Source organism: Parus major, chromosome 2 (assembly GCF_001522545.3).
Source record: "Parus major isolate Abel chromosome 2, Parus_major1.1, whole genome shotgun sequence".
Classification (NCBI taxonomy): Eukaryota; Metazoa; Chordata; class Aves; order Passeriformes; family Paridae; genus Parus; species Parus major.
Window position 1 is genome coordinate 79419019 of NC_031769.1, and position 22161 is coordinate 79441179.

Below are 22161 nucleotides of genomic sequence, written 5' to 3' on the forward strand. Positions count from 1 at the left end.
AGCTGTGGATCTTTAATCTTCCTTGTCAGAAAGATGCATCATCTAAGTGCAAAGAAGTCTGCAGTATGTTGAAAGGTGTGGGGTTGCAACAAAGTTAAATTAATTAAACTAAATTAAGTTGTTAACATGTAACTGATAAGGGGTTGCTGATTGTCAGCTTATGTCTCACTAATGATGTTTCTCCATCATATTCATAAGGAAATTGTTTAACAGGACTCTTGATCAATGAATGTGTTATATATATTATATATTAATGACCAAGGATTTCTGAATGAGGGCTGAATGCTTTATCTGGTCACATCTGAATGGGTTTTTTTAACATTGAGATTATCACTTGCATGTTTTGTTTCCAAGGAGCTCTTAAATCCTAGACAGTACTGTTTGTTCTCACTATTAGAGATGTTTAGAGAGTATTGTGACTTTGTAGGGCTTCTTCTTAAAGCTGAAGCAAGGCAGAATGACAGGTTATAAAGGCTTTCAAAAGGGGCACAGATGAAAACTGTTCAACATGTATTAGAGCATACGGAAATGCCCTTGATCCATTTATTTCAGTAATTTTAATGTCTTTAGTTTCTTGCAATAACAAAAGCCAATATATTGTTTTACTTTATTGATCTGAACTGTCAGATCAGCAGTGTCATTCAAACACGTCTGTTTTATTTATTTTCTTAACAGCCTTTGCCAGCTCTGAAGAGCAATTAGGGATTATTTTTTGTATTCCTCTCATGTTACACTTGTTTGATTTCAGTATTTATCTTCCTGTGGGAAGTGAGACTTTGTCAAAAAAAGAGCATTTTCCTAGTAAACAAGTAATTCCCTGTACTACTGAGGAATGTGTCTAACTAATGTGGAAAAAATTACCTAGTAGAGTGGGCATTTTTCAAGTGTAAAGAGTGGAGATTGACTTTTTGATCCATTTTGGTGGGACTGCACTTTTCATATGTTCTTTCTGTTAGCCCCTCTTGAATGTGAGAAGAGAGAAAATACCACATATAGGAGTATGTATTTTCATCTGGGCAGTTCTAGGTTATCATTGTTGCCCTAATCCAGTTCACCTGGCTGGGGGCTCATTTGATACTTTGGTGGAACTTGGCCACAGATGACTTCTGAGAGCTCCACAGTGATGCAGAAGGAGCATTCCACTTGCTTTCAGATTTCAGTCTTGGAGGCTTCAGAAGACAGAGAAGACTGCATACTATATGCTTTTGTTCATATAGTTAATCAGTTTCTGTGCTAAAAAAATTAATTTAACCTTTTTTTTTTTCATAATTTGGTGCCTCTCACAGCTGTTTTAGAGCTGTATAGTCTTCTATATACCTTCTGCTGTGATATATATCTGGCATTGTAATCAAATAATTTCTCAGTCTTTTGTCAAAGAAGATTGGACTATTGGAATAATTAATTAATGGATGGTTTCTTGAACCCCTAAATAATGTTTTAGTTCTTTTCAGTGTTTTTGGATTGGTTTGGTTTGTCTGGGATTTTTTTTAATTAATCCACTACACCACTTCTTCACCACCATGATCATGAGAGTTCTGGATATGCTTTGGTGCCAGATACATCATCTGTAAATAATGACTATGTCCTGGGATGTCTTTGTAATACTTGTATCTCCAGTTGCTTTGTTTGTGTTACATATTAGGTTTTGCACCTTTAAGACTGGCTCTGAGAGTGAAGAGGGGGAAGAAGAAGCGCACAGTTTGTGTTTAGAAAGAGCCCTCACTGCCCCACATCCTGCTCCTGGACTGTGTTGTCTGCAGCATGGACAGACAGTGGGACAGAGCCCTCCTCTGCTTTTACTTAGTATTTAGCTAGCTGAGGCAGAGAAGTTCCCAGGACTGTTTTTTTCCTTTTTCCTTGGATCTGTTCAAACCTGCTCTGGACTAAAAACCCTGGGAGCTCACACCTGTGGCCCACCAGGGCCTGGGCCTGAGCACTTTCCAGTGCAGGAGGGACTGATAAGAGACTGAGTGAGCCGAGCTACACCACATGAAAAGAGACTAGGAGGACTGAAAGTTTAATCATGAGTTTTCTTTGAACTTGAGCATAGACCTGTCTGTGAATGGGTTTGATGCCTGATTACATCTCTGAAGGAAAAAAAGCATTGCTGTCAGGGTGGGCTGGCCAGTGAGTAGGGCTGAGTCCATTTTCAGAATATGTAGGAGAAGGGCATGTGGCCTTGATGCACATCACTGCTTTGATTTCAGGCAACCCAGAGAGGTGCAGTGCTATTAGTGGGGTGAAGGGATGGCAGCTAATTAAGAATAGGGTTTGGCAAGTGCACTTGGGGATGAACCATGCATTCATGTTGCCTCTAGATTTAGGGAAACCGCTTCTGATGGTGCTGAGCCTCCTTAATGCAAAAATACTTGTGGGCCCTGGTGATCTTACGTTCTATTGCTTCCTAGTAGTATATTGGTTGTTGCTTTTCTATTCTGACCTGGTTGCTTTTCCATCTTCTGTGAGCTCCAAACTGCATTAATGCAAATGTTTTTGAAGGCAGCAATAGAAATGACCTTGCAGCTTTGAGTAGCAAAGGATGTAGCTGTTGGCTGCCAACCCAGGATGTAGCCAGACCTGTTACACCTCTCCTTCTCAGTGACATCAGTTCTTTGAGTTCATGGTCTTCGTCTCGATCAGTTATCTCAACTATCTCTCCAGTGCCTTCCAAAGCAGCAGAATATGGTGGAGGATTCCATGTGTAGATGAGGTGGGATTCAGTTGTCTGAAATCCTCAAGTTATCTGTGTGACCTTTCCTGGATATAACTCTTGGTATAACAGCTACTAGTTAGTTGATTTTAATATTTAAATCAAATACACAATAAAAACCTGTTGCTCCTTAGATGAGGCTTGAATGAATTAATAAGTAAAAAAAAAATTCTAAGCGCAACTAAGAAGATATTTTAACTTAAATCAACTTGCTGTTCTAGTTTTTTAAATACCAACCTAATAGAAACATTAAAATTATGATGGCATTACATCTTTTTATAAATCTTCCAATTTATTATCTTTTTCATTAGATTTAAGAACCTTAAAGGGTGGTAATATTTTGTGTTTAAATACTGATATCTGATAATTTGGAAATAGTGTAGTAAAATTGCACATAGAAAAGTATCATTTTTGCTTGAAGCTAAAGGTGTTTAAGAGGCATACTTTTAAAATGGCATAAATTTCTGAGATTTAAGACTGGTTTAGTTTCTAAAATGACAATATTTTAGTTACCTGTTAAAATCTTCATTTTCTTGAGATGTTAGACGGATAGTGGCAGTTACTCCCTGGTAGGGTTTTAACTCTTAAACTTCTTGGGGGGGATGTTCAGCCATAATGTTACTCAGATGCCTTGAAGTTGTTTTTAGATTGCCACTTAACTGTTTTCAGTCAAATCAGGTTGGTTAAATGTTTTGGTCAAGATGTTTCTCTGGTTATACATGTGCTTACTGTTTATTATGGTACTGTTAAAGTCTTAATTACATGTGTATTTTGCAAATAAATCTCTGTTCAATATTAGCATAATAAACTAATATTAACCTTCTGTTTAGACTAGGATCAGTACTTGAAAATGCAGAACTATTGGTAGAATATGAAGGAGGTTGAATTAAGCCCACCTCACCAGAAGATTACCATAACAGTTTGGAAACATGCTGATGTCTAGGTTATACTGCTACTGAGTTCAATGGGAAAAATCTTTTGGCTTACAGGAAGCTGGATTGAGAGAAAATCTATTGTTCAAGAAGCCCTGTTAACTTGTATGTGGGCAAAAGAATTGTAGTGCTTCTAGAATGGGTTGTAATACTTTATTCTGTAGCAAGTCTGGTTTGTTGATACACTGTTAAATGTATGAAATGTTCTCCACAGATTTTCTATATCTTTTCCTCTGAATACAGATTGAAACAAATATGCATTTGAATTTGGACATAATCACAACAGACTGTTTTTCAGGCCACTCTGTGGGATACTAGACCTTGGTGGGAACAGTTCAGCTTAGTTCTGTTCTGAATATCAGTCTCAAGGGTGCAGGGCTAAAGAGCACTTTGAAAATGTAGACCATGAAAAATTTAATTCTGTAATAGTAATATCAACTTTCTGGATAATTGCTGTAGTTAAAGATAAAATATGTCTTTGGGATTCTTGGCAGACTTTCTAGAAAGGGGAGCCACAGAATTACTTTCAGCAGTGTGCTAGTGGGAAGTCAGACTGAAAAATATTTGAAGGGAAAAGTATGCAAATAGGGCGTTCCAGTAAAAACATGCATGAATGTTGAAGAATTCAGAAGAAATAACATATATGGCACAGGCTGATTAGAAGAAGGAAAGGGAATAAGTTATTCTTTTCTCCAGACAATTTATATTGAAGTTTAAGTAATTTTTTTGTGGGTATTTCTCATTTCTATCCTGTGTTGCTATCTCACCATACTTTATATCTGTGCTTTTCATTTTAAAAGTACTTAGTGTGTTTTTATGCAACAAAAGCACTGCCAACACAATGATTGTGGCAGAGGATTTCAGTAGGAATGGCTACAGCCATGGTCTGAGCATTCAAGCTCAGCCAGTGGCACATCACCTACATACAGGATTTCAACCTCAGGGCACTAGCAACAAGGACTATAATAGTTGTATCTTTGATTACTTTTCTGAACGCTTAAGTAGTATGTTACCACTTTGTGATACAAACCTGACATTTGCCAAGTGTTACTTGCATACTTATTGCCTGCTTTACTTTATTCTTATCTTCAAAATGTGTTGTGTTTGTATGGCAACCCCTTGACTCTCCTTCCTAATACTGATAACAGACTACAGAGCTGAAGTACATGAATGGCAAAAGGATTGAAGGGATAACTTCAAACACAGCTGGAAATATACAAGTCTCTTTTTAAAATGTTGTAATATAATCTGTTTTTAATAGTAGAATGTTTGATTTTGTTATTGACCAAAGAAAAGAAATAAGCTGTATCCTTAAATAGTTTTTTCAGGAGGTGTGTTTAATTTATTCATTCTCAGAGGATATTTAGGTTGAAGGAAGTCTTAGCAACTTGATTTTTTTCAAAGTGTTGAAGACAAAATGTTGATAAGGCACAGCCATTCTATTGCACTTTTGTGAAGCATTCGAAAGATCAGCCTTCATGTAAAACTACATCCATTCATCGACTTCAGCTTATTTCATTTCTAGATTTTCAGATATGGGCATAACATGTGAAACTTGCTCTGACTGCTGTGGCTTTTTTCTTCCCAACCCTCCTACCTCCCCCAGTCCTGGACCCGTTTAGTTGAGGACATTCCTGGGGTGCAAAGCTTTTGCCTTTTCTTGTTTGTTTGTTTTGTTTGTTTGGGTGACTTTTTTGTTGTTGGTGGTTTTGTTGTTTTTTTTTTTTTGTGGCGTGTTTTTTTCAGTTTTTTGTTTTGGTTGGTGTTTTGTTGTTGTTTTTGTTTTGGGGTTTTTTCTTTGAGGGGGTTTTGTTTGGGTTTAGTTTTGTTTGGGGTTTTTTTTTGGTGGGGGGAAAGTTGGGGTTTCTTTCTTTTGTTTTTGAGAGGAGGTGATGGATTCCTTGGTCTCTGTTTAAGAAGAAATGATAATCATGATATCTATCTCGCCAAAATATGTAGTTTCCCTGGAAGAAGTGGGATTTTGGTGTAGATGCAGGCAACTGGATGATACAGCTAAAGTGATTAACCGGCACTGTAGCTGCCCTTGTTTGCTATTTCTATTTGCATGCTGAAAATACTTAGTACATAGTTTCATTTTGGTATTTTTTTTGTGTTTAAGTGCTACTTTCATGAAAAATTTTAATAGTCAGATCCTGTATTTGTCTCTTGTTTTCTCCCTCTTAAACATCTCTTAAAATCTGTTTGCAGCTGGGTCTCGGGCATCTTACAGCAGCCAGCACAGCCACCTTGGCTCCGAGTTAAGGGCACTGCAGTCTCCAGAACACCATATAGATCCTATTTACGAAGACAGAGTTTATCAGAAGCCCCCTATGAGGAGTCTCAGCCAGAGTCAGGGGGACCCTCTACAACCAGCACACACAGGCACATATCGCACTAGTACAGGTAGGTGGATGTAACCTGCATGATTGTTTTTCTATGAGATATGTAACTTACTCTCTGCTTCTAACTCTTCTTCTCTTCCTGATGTGCTTAGCCAAATGTATTCTGTTCATGCCAGTCAAATAAAATACCTTTTGCAGATGGCAGTTATCAATAGAACCCCAAATATATGCACAAAACTTAGTGTTGTACTACAGTAGGTTAAGCGAATTTGGGGAGGGAGCTTAATCAAAAGGAGAGAAAAAATACATCTGTTAATCTAGTGTATTGTCTTGGAGAAGGATCTGTTGTCTCTGAAGAAATTGTTAGGATTTATTTTTTGCTTATGAAGGTATTTTTTTGTGTTGCAAATGGACTGCAAAATTCCTGCCACACGAAGCTAAGTGATTGTTCACTTGCTTTCAAAGTAAATCATAAGTAAATGTTCTTCCTCTGTCCCACAGAGGCATGCTTTGGTATAGATACACAGACATGGAATTGAACTTCAACACAGGGAAAAGCTGTTAGCATCACTGGTTTATTCATAAATAATTGTTCCTGAAATGCATTGGTGCTCAAGTCGTACTTGCAGAATGTCCTCTCAGCCCAATGAGATACAGCTGTATGTTGAAACCCACAAATAGATCAAAAATCAACAGGGATATTTATGGTATTTAATGCAGAAAATAGTTAGAGTATATAAATGCTACAGCCAAAATAGCCTAAAGCAGATGTAGAAAAAACTTGCCTTAGGAATTTCAAGTATTTCTGGTGTTTCATCCTTGCTGTGTTGATCAAAGGGGAAAAATTATATCCATTTTCAGATCACTCCTATTTTCATCAAGGAAAAGTTAAGTGCACTTTTCAGAGCAAGATATTTTGCTTTCTTTTAAAACTGTTTTTTTAAACTTTTTTAAAAAAAACATTTATCCAAGGGAAAAGCTGGAAGTTTTTATGTGTCTGACTGCCTTATGCAAGTTTGAGTGTTCAGAATACAAGAGGAAATCTTAAAAAGGAAATTTAGCCAGATAGTTATCTAGCAAAATATCTGTAACAGCTTTATGCTTTTTGAAGGGCACCATTGCACCATTTCTCTCCTGTTACAGAAATTACTACAGTCTTATGTTTTGTATAGAGTCACGCATGTATATGAGGAAAAATTACTATGCTATGCTTGAAGGGGATAAAACCTTTGCCTACATCAGTGAACAGTGGAGGCAATGATAGTGATTGAAATTTCTGTTTCTATTGAACTTTAAGCCTCCTGTTCCACATGTGCCTGCTTCATATTGCCTATATGATGCTGTCTTTCCTAGAAATGCCCAGAAGAGGGTTTTGCTTGCAAAATATCCCTTGGTTGTCTGTGCTGAAGTAGCAGGCTGTCTTGTGACTGTAGTGTTCACAACACCTCTGTAAGGAAGGAAACCTAGTCAACATAGATAGTCAACAATTACAGTGAATTATACTGGGACATTGGATGTTAGCTGATTACAATGAAGATGGGTTTTCAGAAGGAAAGAGAAAAAACTAAAAAACCCACAGTCATATGAGTAGCAGAAACATGCCCTGTGAAGGTGAGTTTTGTTTTGCCACTTGGGATGCAGATTTTAATGTTGCTGCAGGCTCAATCTAATGAAAGACCCCATCAGTCCAGCTTTGGATTGATCCTCCCTTGCCTTCCCCCCTGCACCCCTATCATCAGGGTCAGGGGAAATGAAAGCAGATGGATGTGTACCAGGCTGATCACTCTGTTGCTCTGTTGGTAGCTGCAGATGCTGTCAGCCTTTCACACAGCCAGGCTGAAGAGCTGTCAGTGCTCAGAGGGGATTTTGAGCTGGATTGGATCAGCTCTTGGACTCCTGCCTCTAACACAAATACCAACAGGAACATCTCCTTTCTGATGGAGAGAATACAATATTTTCAAATTAACAGAAAGGAGGGAAAAGAATTCAAGTTTGAACTTAATTTTTTTCCTTTTGTTGGTTTTCTTAAGTGTTTGACCATTTTGGTGTTTTTGTTTTGTTTTTTATTTTAGGACTAGATTGCTATTTGGTATAAGATATGAGTGATGTAGATTACTGTGTACTCCAAAATACACGCCAAGGCTTCATGGCGTGTATGTTCTGTGTACGTGAATCATGGTGAAGTGGTGAGCTTTAAGACTTCAGTTCACTCCATCGTACACCACATATCATAGTCTTTGTCTATCGCAAAAATAGCTTTCATCATGAAGATGATGCATGCTTTTCCACATGTGACGAAGAAGAGGGAGGACAAAATTAATCTAAAGATGCTGTCCGAAGCCTGGATTCTTTTTATTTGCAGCTAACACTACCCATTGGAAATAAAAATTAAATTAGTTATACTTGCAAATGATGCAATTTTTTAATGTTTTTTTTAGTGGGGGTTTGTTTTGGTTGTTTTAGCTTGTTTGGTTTTTTTTACTTTTATTGTACTTTGTGGGGTTTGAGGGGATTTTTACGGGGTTTCTATTTGGCTTGTTTGTTTGATTTTGAATTTTTTTATTTTGAAAATTTAACTTATTTTGGAAAAGTAACCAAGAATGGTTACTTACTATAGACATCACCTCTTTCTCTTTCGTGAGACCTTAAATGCATTCAAAAATGTTTACACAACAGAGGATAAAGCCCGCTCAAGAGTTCTCCATCTTCTAGGTGAATGAACCTTCAGTAAGCAAAATTCAATAAGCTAAAATTTCTCTATGGGGTAAACTAAATTGAGTTTGTTCTATATACTTACTGTTATTTGGGTGATATTCTGGTTTTTAACTTTGGTATTTTCTTTGTATTTCACTTGAGAATGAAATGCATGATGATAGTTCTGCACTACATACTGCAGAAAGTACAAAACGTGCCTGAGCATCTCCCCTAATTGCTTTAGGTAGGATGAATTCTTCACAGAATCACAGAATGGTTTGTGTAGGAAAGGACATTAAAGACCATCACATTCCATCTTCCCTGTCACTGACAGGAAACCTTTCACTAGACCAGGTTGCTCAGAGCCCCATCCAGCCTGGTCTTGAGCACTTCCAGGGATGGGGAGTCCACAGCTTCTTAGGGTGACCTGTTCTAGTGCCTCACCACCCCCACAGTAAAGAATTTCTTCTAATATCTTATCTGAAACTATCCTCCTTTAGTTTAAGTCCATTTCCCCTCGTCCTGTCACTTAGTGCTCTTGTGACTCTCCAGGTCTTATAGGCCCTCTGAAGTACTGAAGGGGCCTCTAATCTCTCCCTGAAGTCTTCTCTTCTCAAGGCTGAGCAGCCCCAACTCTCTCAGCCTGTTCTCGCAGGAGAGGTGCTCCAGCCCTCTGATCATCCTGGTGGCCTCCTCTGTACTCACTCCCAACATTTCCCTGTCCTTCTTGTGCAGAGGATCCCAGAGCTTGGTGCAGCATTGCAGGTGGGATCAGTTCTCCCCAGAGCAGAGGGGCAGAATCCCCTCCCTGGCCCTGCCAGCCACACTGCTTTGGATGCAGCCCAGGACATGGTTGAATTTTTGGACTGCAAGCAAAAATTGCCAGGTCATGCTGAGCTTATCGTCCACAAACACTCCCAAGTCAGTCTCCCCAGGTCTAGTCTTGATCCATTCTCCACCCAGCCTGTACCTGTGGTGTAAATGACAACAGGGTATGTTATTGTCATGCTGTCTAAAAATAATAATTTGAAATATATTTGAAATAATAATCTGAAAAATAATGTTTCAGATTTGACAGCAGAGGCTGTAAAAGCTCTTTTGATTGTTAAGCTTTTACTAAACAATCCTATTTGGTCTTCAAAAGGTAATGTCTTCTCTCGTGTAGAAAGTACCAGCCCAAACTTTTGCACTAAAAGCAGTAAGTGTGAAATTTTCCTTTAAAAATGGGAAGCCTCAAAGGATGTGCTTGGAGGGAGTACTCAGGCACAATAGAAAAAGATTAATTTATTTACTGAATAGCAACTTATAGCTTGTATCTGTAACCGAACTAAATAAAACTAATAATTTTTGTTCTGGCAGGTTTGTTACTGCTTTTCCTCATAAACCTAAGGGTTTTGAGTTGTTCATACAGTTAGAAATAAGCTTATTTGATGAGATGTTTGCATGAACACAGATGGAATTTGAAGAGGACTGTTAATTAAGAGGGAGGTAGGGTTGCCTTTCAGCCAGAGTGGCATATAGAATCAATGACTGTTTGCTTATTTGCAGAATTAGAATTTTGAACTAGAGGTTTTGTCTATAGTTATTGACATTTAATCCACGTCAAACTTGAAAACAGTATTTCGCAAGCCTGGGATTGTTGTAGCTGCCTTGAGTACAAAGCATCCTCACTGCTCTGGTTGTGGGCTCTCAATACTGACTTGCCTCTCAGGAGCACAGCTTTGGCAGCTAAGGAGTCTGTGTGAGCAGTTGTCATCAGCCTCTGGAGGCTGGCATCTCTGTCTGGAAGCTCATGCTTCTATTGGGCTCCCTCAGAGAAACAGATGAGCCCTCTTCTGTAAAAAGGATGTAATTTCCAGATAAAATTTGTAAAAACCTTGAAAGAGTACTGTCTGGGAGTGAAGGATGAGGAATGGGAGAGCTGCACTTGTTCTGAAATCACTACAAGGATGGACTTTAACAGATAATGTAAGTGTCTCTTTGTAAAAGCCCTGTTGCTGCTAGTGAACTGTGAGCATTTAGGTCTTGAAACCTGCAGAGTACTCATGCTTTAAGAGCACTCAGTGGTTTCAGGGGCTGCAGGAGAATACTTTTGACCCCAACCTTACAAAAGTGACAAGGATGCACTGGAAGTGTGAACCTGTCCTCCTCAGCTCTGTGAAGGATACATGCATCTCACTGGCATCAGGGGAACTCTGGGCAGCCTGGATGAAAGGTTTAGGGATGGTCTTGAGATGCACAGCCTGAGAATGGTCTCTGTCTCAGTCCTCTGAAGGACACCATGGAGAAGACATTGTGATGCAATTCAGTCATAGTTGAATGGACTTCAAAGTCCAGCAGCTTTGTGTGGTTACATGACCACTTGTTGATCGTTGGAGTGCTGGATGCACAGAGCTGAGCTGCCTCCTTGATGAAGACAGGGCATACAAGGGTGCTGCAAAGACCATTCTGAGAGCATTAGGAGTATCAGTCTGTGACTGATACTGCTGAAATTAAAGAGAACCCTGAAAGGAAGGATTCATTGGAAGGAGGTTGGATAGTAGAAGGGGAAGAAGTAAAAGTTTGTATTGTCTCCAAAGAGTCGCTTAGGGAGGGATTTGAAGGGTTTATCAGGCGTGCTCTTGCAATGGGTTACCTATCAGGGAACGTGTTTGTGGCAGGTGCACTCCTGCAGTGCTTCCTGTGCTACCTTCAGAGCTGCCTGATGTCCCTGAGTGTGCAGGCAGTTGCCAGGCTGCCCTCAGGCTTCTCTGACAGCCTGCATTCCTTCTGGCCAGGTCCATCTCTCTGAGATTCCTCCCAATGATGCTTGAGTGCTTCCAACAGTGCACCAGCATCTCTGAAGATGCCTATTATCAAAAGCTGTGCTGCCACAGGCTGCACCACTTCCTGGGCACCCTGGCACAGAGTACCGTTCCAAGAGAAGAGGCCTGTGCAAAGCAAAAATACATCTATTTGCAAGCTCAGTTTCTGTGTGGAGGAAGAATGCTGACTGGAGAACTGTGAACAGCCAAGGCAGCTGCTTTTCAAAGGAAATAGTTACCTGTTGCTCCTTGCCATTTGCCAGTAGCAGGGAAAACCACATTATTTCATTGTCCTGTGATGCAGCTCAGGAAAACTGCCAAAGGTGAGAATTGCTGTTGTGTATCTGGACAGATGCTCTTACCCTCTTCTCTGCCTTCTATCCCACTCCTGCCTCATACTTCATTTGCTGAAGGAAGAGTCTGCAGTGAGGGATGCCTTATCTCAAGTGCTGCTCATAGTAATTTTGCCTTTCTCCTGTAAAAATGTGTCTTGTAGGGTAGAAGCAGTGTTTGCTTCAGGAGTCCAGTCTTTCTTCATTGAGTAAATACTGCTGGAGGGATGGGAAGAGGAGCCAGATGGAAGTGGCAGCGTTTGCTGCTTCATGCCTGCAACACTTGGCCTGGGCTTTTGCTGTCCAGAACTTTGAGCAGTGTCCAAGAAGGTGTACAAGAAAACCTGGTCCTTCTTTTGTCACTGGGCTGATGGCTTTCTTAAAATGTGACTGAGCTACCTCTTTGTTCTGTCTGATGAGGTGCCTATGGTGAGATCATGTCTGTATTCATGACCTAAAGGGGAAGTAGAGAGAGAGAAGCCAAATCCCCATTTTTCTTCTGCCCCAGGCAGGAACAACCCATACAAAACCAATTGTACTCTTAGATTGTTTGAGTCTGGACATTTACAGAGAGGGGAGATCCCTAGTTTTAGTTCTTGGGGGTATTCAAATGGCTCTGACCTCCTCTTCTCATTTGCTTTGCACAAGTGAAGTGGAGCAGCCTAGGTTCTCAGAGCCAGGTTCATATGTCTTTTGCCCCTGCTCTCTGGGGGCTCCTTCCCTGTAGGAAAGACCTCTTCAAACTTCCATCTCATTGACCTGGTAGACAGAAGCCTGGCATTATGAAGTGGCTTCTGGAAAGCTTCATTGGCAACCATCTCCTTGCCTCTGCCCTGCCTTTGCATCTGGCATGGTGTGGGAGAGACCTTGCTTTGCCCTGGAAGGGAGTGCTGCTTCTGTCCGATGTCTGCCTTGCTAGCAAGGGAGCCAGAGGTCTGTGGGAGCAGACCTCTGGCTGAGTAGATTTGCTGAGTAGATCCAAGAAATTTTTTTAACAGTTTTTTTACAGCAAGGATGGAGGACGTTGTTGCATGGGCTTCTTAAAGCTGCTTTGAAATACCCAAGGGCTTGATTTGCTGCATGTTTTTTATGTTGGTCCAGCTTAGCCTTTCTTTGATTCTCAATATTTTGTCATGTCTCTTACCTCCTTTGTTGTCCTGTACAAAAGGAGAATGAAGCTACAAAGGATGCATGAATTGAGGCAAGGTACATCATTTTCACAAGACTCTAAATATTTGTCTTGGTATGTAATAAAGTAGTGGATATCATTGAAATGTTTAGAAGTCATTATTTCAATGTGTATTTTTTATATAGTGTGAAGCAATTTTCCAATATTCAAAAATTTGACAGATGAAAAATTTAGATGTCGGAATCCTTTAGAATGATTTACTCTTCTTTCAAGAACAATTACTTTATTGTAGTTGTTTTATCGCAAACTGATTGTGATTTTCTGTCTTCTTTTACAGATAAACGGTTCTTGAACCATTTTTAAGGTTTTAAACCTTAATCTTTTGACCTTTGAAATTTGTTGGGTTTTTAAATGGTTATGAAATAGTTTGAAAAAGAAAGGTAGAGTCATAGAATAGATTGGGTTGCAAGGGGTCTCCAAAGATCCTGTAGTCCAAACCCACTGCTGTAAGCAGGGACATCTTCAACCAGAGCAGGTTGCTCAGAGCCCTTTCCAATCTGACCTTGAATGTCTCCAGGGATGGAGTACCTACCACCTCTCTGGGCAGCCTGTTCTAGTTGCTCCTTACTACCTCCATTGTAAAAAAAAAAAAAAAATATCTTCCTTCTTTCTAGCGTCTCTGTTTAAAACAATTGCCTCTTGTCCCATTGCAACAATCCTGATAAAAGGTCCCTCTCCAGCTTTGTTTCAGGCCATCTTCAGGTACCCTTTCAAGTCTCCCTGAAGCTTTCTCTTCTCCAGGCTAAACAACGCCAACTCTCTCAGCCTTCCATCATAGGAGAGGTGCTGCAGCCCTCTGACTGTCTCTGTGGCCCTCCTCTGGACTAGCTCTAATATGTCTGTGTCTTTCTCGTGCTGAGCTGGCTTCAGCATTCCAGGTGGGGTTTCACCAGAGCAGCATAGATGGGAAGAATCCCCTCCCTGGCCCTTCTGGCCATGCTGCCTTGGATACAGCCCAGGACATACTTGGTTTTAAGGGCTTCTCATAGTTCCTTCATTCCCCAACCTGTACTGATACCACAGGTTTTCTGAACCTTGCATTGATACTCAACATTCAGATGATATCTGAAACAAATATGAGTGGATTTTTATAAACCTTACTTGGATATATATTTTTAATGGTTCCTTGGTAACTTGTTATTAGCTGTTTCAAAGCACTGAAGCTGTCCTATGATTTAAACATGTTGAAGAAAATTTAGAAAATTGACACAGCATGAAATAAAATGAGACAATGTAAAATGACATTGAGGGACTGCAATTTTAATTGTCATGCCGAATCACATACAAAAGGCTTAGATCACAGTTTTCTGCACCTGAAAGGTGTGCAAACTTTACTTCAGCTTTGGGAATCAGAAATTTGATCCTTGCATATCACCAGTGGCAGTTTCCAAAGGGCACTTTATATCCCAGTTAACAGACAGTTATCCTTTCTGGGGTTGTGTTAAGTATTGCTTTTCAACAGGGAACTGGAATTTAGTTAACCAGATGTATCACTTGTAATTCCACAGACTTCACATTAATGAGTAAAAGGAATCTCCTGAGGCTTAGAGGAGAAGAAAAATCCTGTATACATGCAGTTAGATATTGTCGGATTCTTACAGGTAGCCCCAATGCGTACATTGGTATAGGAATTGATTTCAGAATGGCATCTAACTGTTAATGTAAAGTTACTTGTTACATCCTCTTTCCTCTATTACAAATACATGATTTAAAAGTAAAAGACAACGTTGGTTTCAATATATATTTTTCTTTATCTGTCTCTAAAATTACCAGTTCGGGGGAAAAGGTGGAGCAACAGAAGTATCAGCTTTCACTTGCCCCATTTAGATTAAACCTTTTGTGCTTTGTACTGCTTCTCAAATCTGTATTTAATTTTTCATTTTTCCTGATCTGAAAGAGTTAGATTATAAATACCAAATATTGCTTCTTTCTGCTTGGATGGTGGCCTTTTTCTGGCTGGGGGACAGGTTGTTTTGCTGTGTCACAAGTTGATGTTCTGTGCATGGATGTGCTGTGATGGCACAGCTGCAGATTAATTGAGGATCATGCTGATAAATCACACAGCATGGAGCTTTGGCTATAGGACATACTGTTTTCAGAGAAATTAAAAAGAAAAATTTTTCCTACGAATGCATCTCTTTCAGTTTGGTAATGTTGTGATAATAGACCTGTACTCCTAACTGACATCCACTTGATAACATTGTTTTGGGAAAGAGAATTATAGGAAGCAAGTGGGGAACAAATCTTCAGTACAAAGTAAATTGAGCAGAAAATACCTTAGTAATCTGCATAAAGAGTAACAAATCACCTCAAAGCAATACAAAGTCATAATCCCATTTCATTTGTGAGATCCAGAATCTCTTATTTAGTCTTACCTGTGTTATAGTCTTGCATGCATGTTTTTAGGTGTTTTTTTCTTTTCTTCTGTGAGAAAGAATTTTTATTTTATTTCCTTCCTATTAAAAATTCAGCAGAGGAATAACAAAATACATGTTTTCAACTTCATTCTTGTGGACAGGAATGGAGAGGGAGGTTGCCAGAGGTTAAAATTTTGCAGAATCACCTTTGTAATCTGAAAGCAGTACCCTCCTTATAATGCAGAAGCATTTCTTCAAATAAGATAGCTGTAGTTTCAAAGTACTGAGCCCATGATTGGGTCCCATAGAGGAATTGTGCCCATATAAAGACAGACAAGATTTTACCACTCAGAATAGAAACCTTTTAGCATAGTTAGTATCCATGACCTCTTTCCAGTGTCCCATGAGCAGGATACCTCCACAAGATTGTATTTTGTTCCATGTATTTTCTAATTCTTCTATTCTCGTTTTTTAATAGAAGAATGACTTGTAACATGTCTGAGCATTTCTCAGGTGCCCCTTGACTTTTGTCACCTGCTGAGGGAGAGTTCAGGGGAGTACATACCCTGTAAATCTCATCTGTCACTACTGAGAAAATACAGTGTTTGTTCCAGAAACTGTAGGTATATTTGTCATCTATTTACTATATGGGTGTAGTCTCTGTGTAAAGATTCATCACATTAGATTTTATTGATGCAGGCATGCATTCTCATTTATATACTTCAGTGTTGCATAGAAATGCAAGGTTGTCATTAATGAAATAAAAATTAAAACACCTTTCATAACTCTCATTCTTCTAAATCTTTGCTGAACAAAAATACTACTGTGCCTGAGATAACTACCCAGTCATGTCTTTAAGATGACTAAATCTTTTGTTAGAGGATCATTCCTTCTGCAGTATTACATTTAAAGGCACTCTTAAAAATCACCAGCCCATTTTTTTTTTTGTTCAAGCTCTACTCTTTTTTTTATTTTTTAAATATATGACTGGCTACTTTTAGAACACTCCCTTTGTCATAATTTCAGCAGTTTACATGTAGTTTTTATAAGTATACAAATACAGTAGTTTTTACTTAAATGTGTTCAACAACTTTTAAACTATCATTTGCAAAATTTGGTTAACATTTAAGGTGAACATATCACGTGGTTTGACACTGGAGCACAAATGCTTAATAACAAAACAAACCTTAAGAATGAAACAACTGTCTTTTCCAGAGTGGAAACTACTATTTAAAATAGCTGAAGTTTAGTAAGGTGTTCTAAGAAACACCATTTAGTAGCCACTTTACTACTTAGGATTATAGTGCCCTTAATCAGGAAAAGTCAAAATCCGAAGGAGAAGATGGAGATGTCCATGTGCTTGATGTCTGTAGCATGATTCAGTGCAGTCTGTTAATCTGTTATTGTGTCATACTATTTATATATCTTTTTATATATTAACTGTGACTTTTGTCCATGTGTTCAGCTTTATGCTTGCCAGATGGACAGGAAACTTCACAAATTTCAAGAGAAGGTTGTTTTAGGTGTGGAAGCAGAGATCTAGTTGCAGTAGGCTCATCTATGTGCAGCAGTGTGGTCTGTGTGGATGTTGTGGTTTTATTAGCTGTGATTCAGTCATTTTGTCCCACACATAAAATGTGAAATCATGTAGTACTGCAAAGAAGAGGAAAGTGATGTATATGTCTCCTATATTGTGCCATTGCTCAGGATTGAATTTTATCTCTAGTGAGGAAATTCCCATGATGGATTTTAGTATGTCAGATTTTGAAAGGGTAGTTGTTGATTTCTCTGTTTAAATGCTCATATAACAAATGAATTAAACTGCATGTTCTCCCTAAACTGAGGGATACAGCTCAGAGAGAGAAGACGCAATCTGAGAAAAGATCTTAGCAGCAACATCTTTAGCAGCCAAAGTTGGCATCTGATTATCACATTGTGTGTATGCACCATTTTTTACATGCAGAGCAGCATCACTGAAACATGGTAGAAGCTGAGCCTGAGAATGAAAGTTTCATATATTAGTGAGATTAAAAGCTGACAGATTTAAAATGCAGTCAGTGGAGGTGGAAAGGAATATTGTATTTTGTAATACTGATAACTTGAAAAACGAGAATTCTCCTCTGGTTGTAAACAAGGAAGGAAGTTGTTCCAGCCTTGTTTTGGAAATCTAAAATAACTGAAAATATGTAGTCAAAATTCTAATATCTGCTTAAAACTCTGGTGTCCACTTGGACTATGTGGATTTTAAAATCATGCTTTAACTATATATGCATTTGAAATACGTCCTTTGAGATTCAGGCTGTGTGCTGTGTTGGACACCATTTAACCCTGGAACCTCATGGTGGTAAATGTCAGAAGAGAAGGATGTAGAATTGGAGGTTATGGGTATGGGGATGTGAGATGGGGCACAGCAGTGAAATCTGTGACAAACTTGCTTGTGGAAGAAGCTCAATTTACTTCACTGAAGTGTCATTAAGCACTGTTGCAAAATAAGCTTGGTCAGGAACTCACTCATCTTAGCAACTATATCTATTGAACTGAAATACAAGTTTCAAAATACAAATTGTCACCTTTCCTGCTCACTGAATTACTTCATCTACCTGTTTCTGCATTAACATTTGCTTAGAAGTACAAAAATCTTTATAGATGACTTCATTCATAAAGTTATTGGCTTCCATTGCTGACCCTGGTGGCATCAGGTGATTTCAGATTGACATCAGCTAATCACCTAATGACCCCATATCTAAAATAATTAGTGGTAAAGAAATGCCAAGTATAAAATGGTGATGAAGAAAATTATTCCATATGCTGAGGGTTAGGCAGTGGCAGTTATACAACTTCCCCCAATAACAAAAAAAAAAAAAAATAGAAAAAACTGAAGTGGAACAAGATAGACAAAAGCCCTCAAAGTGACCAGGTAGCAGCTGTAAGGTAAAAAAAGAAATAGCTCAGAAACCAAGGAAGCAGCATTTTTTTTGACTGACTCTTTCTGAATTATAGAAAAAAAATACCCGTTATTAAGAAAAGGAATGTTCAGCCTTATTGTTACAATTAGTGTTAAATCTAAAGAACACTCTTTAGAGAAAAGAGTTTTTTCCATTCAGGAAATGGAACTGAAAGGATAACTCAGTGCAGTAGCAAGTTCAGTTCTTCAAAGATTGTCAGTTTTCATATTGTAAGATTTATTGAACACAATGTACAGAGCACAAGTGATGGATGTTTCCTTGGTTTCTCTGAAACAATTCTTCTGCAAAAGAATGGCATGTAGATATTACAGTGGTCAGGAGATGATTTTAAGAGTTTTCAAAGAATCAAGTAGGAAATGGTTGGAGTGTACCCTCCCTTTGAATATGTTTATGACCTTCATTAGGATTAGTACTTTACAGCTGCCCGCAATGGCAATGAGCCTATTAAATAATTCAGAGGTCCTGAGTATTTCCCATAGTAGTAGGAGCATAGCAGCTAAACAGCTACCTGTGGTTTTGAAGATGGAGTGGAAAAGTGAGAAAAATACAAATCTCCTGTCATGGTATCTGATGGACACAGGGATGTTGCCTTGATAAAAAGGCTTCCTCCTCACCATGTCATGAAAACATCTGATGATTAAAGTATTACTGAATACCTACTTGCACCAGCTTGTAGACATACTAATTACAAGTATACAGCCAGGTATAGCTAGTACTTGAGGAGATTATGACTAACATGTTCGTGGGTGGAAAAGAGGCCTTTTTAGCTATGCACCATCCTGTTCTGAATCAATTTCTTTAGTTTGCTTGCATTTCCCCTGTACATTGTACTATGTTCCCTTAAAAGATATACCCTGTGCAGCAAGGAGACCTATTTGCCATGACCTGTTTAAATCATGGAGCTGAGCATGGTGAAACTGATTACAGGGAAAGAGGTTATATTTCCTCTGATTTACACAAAATAGGAGCATCTGGAGAAAGCTGGAACCCACAGAAAGAATTTGGCAGAAAATCCTGGAAGCCCTAAAGGGTTGATGTGTTTGAGAACAAAGGGCTGGTGAAGAGCTCATCTCATGAGGATGCAAAGGAAGATTTGCTAAAAAGTCCTTTTCATTAGTCTCTGGCTGAGAATTGGGAGACTGGAATATTGATTGCAAGAAAAACCAAATAGGACAAAATAAAGAGTGCAGAAAAGTGGGAAAGGAGCAAATGGAAAACAAGAAAAACAGAAAACTGTATTTTGACGGTGTTTTTTCTGGTTTGAGTATGAGAAGTCACATAGCAAAGTTGTCAGCCTCCACAGAACTTCTGGTATTGGTATTTGCAGAAGGTCCTAAATATTTTAAATCTAAATTGAAGACTTGTATCTTGAAATCCTGTAGTGTTTGCTTTTTTTTTTGTTTTGTTCTCACTTTGCCAGTCTGAAGTACAAAATTTCTTGTGCATGTGTACTTTGAGCAGAGGATATGATAGTGTTTTCATAAAATCTTAACAGAATTAAAGATAGTTGCTAATATTAATTATGGGGAGGATTTTTTCCCCCTCTTTCAGTGAATATTTTCAGTCTCCCTTAACCATGTATTTCTCTAAAATTTTATACTTCCCACGTGGAAAAGTGCTTCTAAAAGTAACACTAAGCAATTTATATTATTATTATTATTATTAATAATAATATATGTAACACCATGTATCTTGAACAGTATTAAAATTGACTGTTTGTGCTTGCTCCTTTGGATTGCAAATTCACTACTAGCTTGATTAACATCTCTTTTCTTAAACTGCTATTGCAAAAAGCCTGGTATGTGCTTTAAAACACTCATTTCAGCATTTTGAGTTAAAGTGTTTGTATGTCCCAAGCTTGATGAGTTTTTTTCTAATTGACAGAGAATGTATTGTGTTACTTTTAAGATGTATTATAGGTGGGAAAAGTATCTGCTTTATAAATATTTCTATAAATTTGGTACCAACAGAATGCACTTAATTTATATAATTTATGAACTCATGGAGGGATGGTGGACATACTTTGTACTGAAAAAATATCTCACTGGGATCCAATTTGCAACTTTCATGAGAGAGTATAAATCAACTACAAGTGCAAATCAGCAAAGAAAAAAAATAAAAGGAGAAAACAAAGAAAATAATTTTGAAATCTCCATGAAAGAAACTAGGAGAAGATTAGCACAGGAACTGAATGTCTAATATCAAATAATAAGAGGAAAATTTTACAAAGTAATACCTGCAAATCAAACAGTAGCATCAGTGAGGTAATTTTCAGCAAGCAGGTGTAGCAAGATAATTCTCATTAATGAGTTTATAATTTCTGAAGGTCTGATCTTTCTAATATTAACTGGGCAAAATGTCCTCCAGAAAGTCTGAAATTTTTAGCAGTTCATATGCAAACTCCCTAAGATACTCAGGTATGGTGCAATAGTATCCCTGCCTAGATCAAGGCGTTCTTGATTTTTACATTTTTATAGTGATTTCGAACATCTGCCACAGCTGTGGAAAGGACATTCAAAAACTGAAAGTCAGCTTCTGAGTATCACATTATGAGCGTATTTAATGATAAACCAAAATTATCAGCATTAATATAAAAGTTGTGATATCTTTGTTAATATTATGTAGAAGCCAAAGAAAATTATAAAGACTGGTTTTCTGTATGCTATTTTTGCAATCAAGAGAACCATAATCAGGGCACATATCAGGTCTTTGGAGAGTTTTAATTTTATCTATTTTCCTTTCTCTTTGACAAACATTTGTAAGAACATACTACAGGTCTGTGTGGTACCCCAGATACTCTATTTGCTGGGTGTGTGATTTTGGTTGTAGTAGTGAGGGGCTGAGATGATACAGTATCTATTAGGTATTAATGACATGACAGATTTAAGCAAGATCTTAAATGTTTAGGGGACAAACTGAGATCACTGAGACTGTAGTTCTTGATTTGCACAGTGTGAAATGCACACTTGGAAAATTCTCATTTCAGAAATTCTCAGTGAAACACTTCTTTCAACCCAAAATTAAAATTCTCCTTTTCAAGGACTGTTCTTACACTGAAGTTTAAAATATTGATAATATATAGGGATTTACTGGCCTACAACTGAGCATGTTGTTTTTTGTACTGGGTCTTTACTGGCTTCTGCAGAGAGGGTGTGCTATGGCTCTCCCTCCAGCATGAGCTGGCCTTAGCTGCGGGTCACAGACCATGTAAGCCCCTCTCGTGTGTCTGGAGTGAGGCACTTGGTAGGGAAGGTCAGGTGTCAGTCACCCTTTCCTTGTGTCTTTGCAAAGCCGCTGTGCTGAGCAGTCCCAGGAAGGAGGAGCTGTAGGGAGGCAGATAGGTGCAAAAGGAGCAAGCAGAGCTTCAGAAACTTACCTGACATTCAGAATCCACTGAATTTCCTAGTAAGTTCTTAAAGTGAGGAGAGCAGTCACTATTGAAAGGAGTGTTTTCATGGGTGGTCACTTAGGTAAGACACAGAGGATAAATAAGGTTTTGAGTCCTTCTGCTTATTTGATTTTAATCTTGATCTCCTTGGGACTTTTGGGACTTTGGAAGACCAGATGAAGGTCTGATTTTGTGGACACCTTTACCTTCAAGATTCACAAGACTAAACCTGCTTCTTCACAGTGTGGTTATGTCTTTTGGTTTTACCTTTATGTAGAGGCAGAATAGGGTCAGCGGTAGACCCAGGGAAACTTGACTTGACTGTGATTCTGCTTCAACCAGGCCAGATCTCAGGCTGGTGGGAGAGGGAAAAACAGCCCATTTCTCCAGAAACGGTACTGTTGCAATTCCTTCTTGTCCCTCTCTTCCCTTGCTGGGGCAAACCCC

At 38.6% G+C, this 22161-nt stretch overlaps 1 protein-coding gene across 6 annotated transcripts in view; it reads left to right on the forward strand.

Annotated features, from left to right (window-relative positions):
- CTNND2 (catenin delta 2) overlaps positions 1–22161 on the forward strand; it is a 701753-nt gene that overhangs the window by 417826 nt on the left and 261766 nt on the right. For all 6 annotated transcript variants that reach the window (XM_015653580.3, XM_015653594.2, XM_015653620.2 and 3 more), the window contains one exon: positions 5851–6045. In XM_015653580.3, the coding sequence (XP_015509066.1) occupies positions 5851–6045 (195 nt within the window). The remainder of the gene's footprint in view (positions 1–5850; positions 6046–22161) is intronic.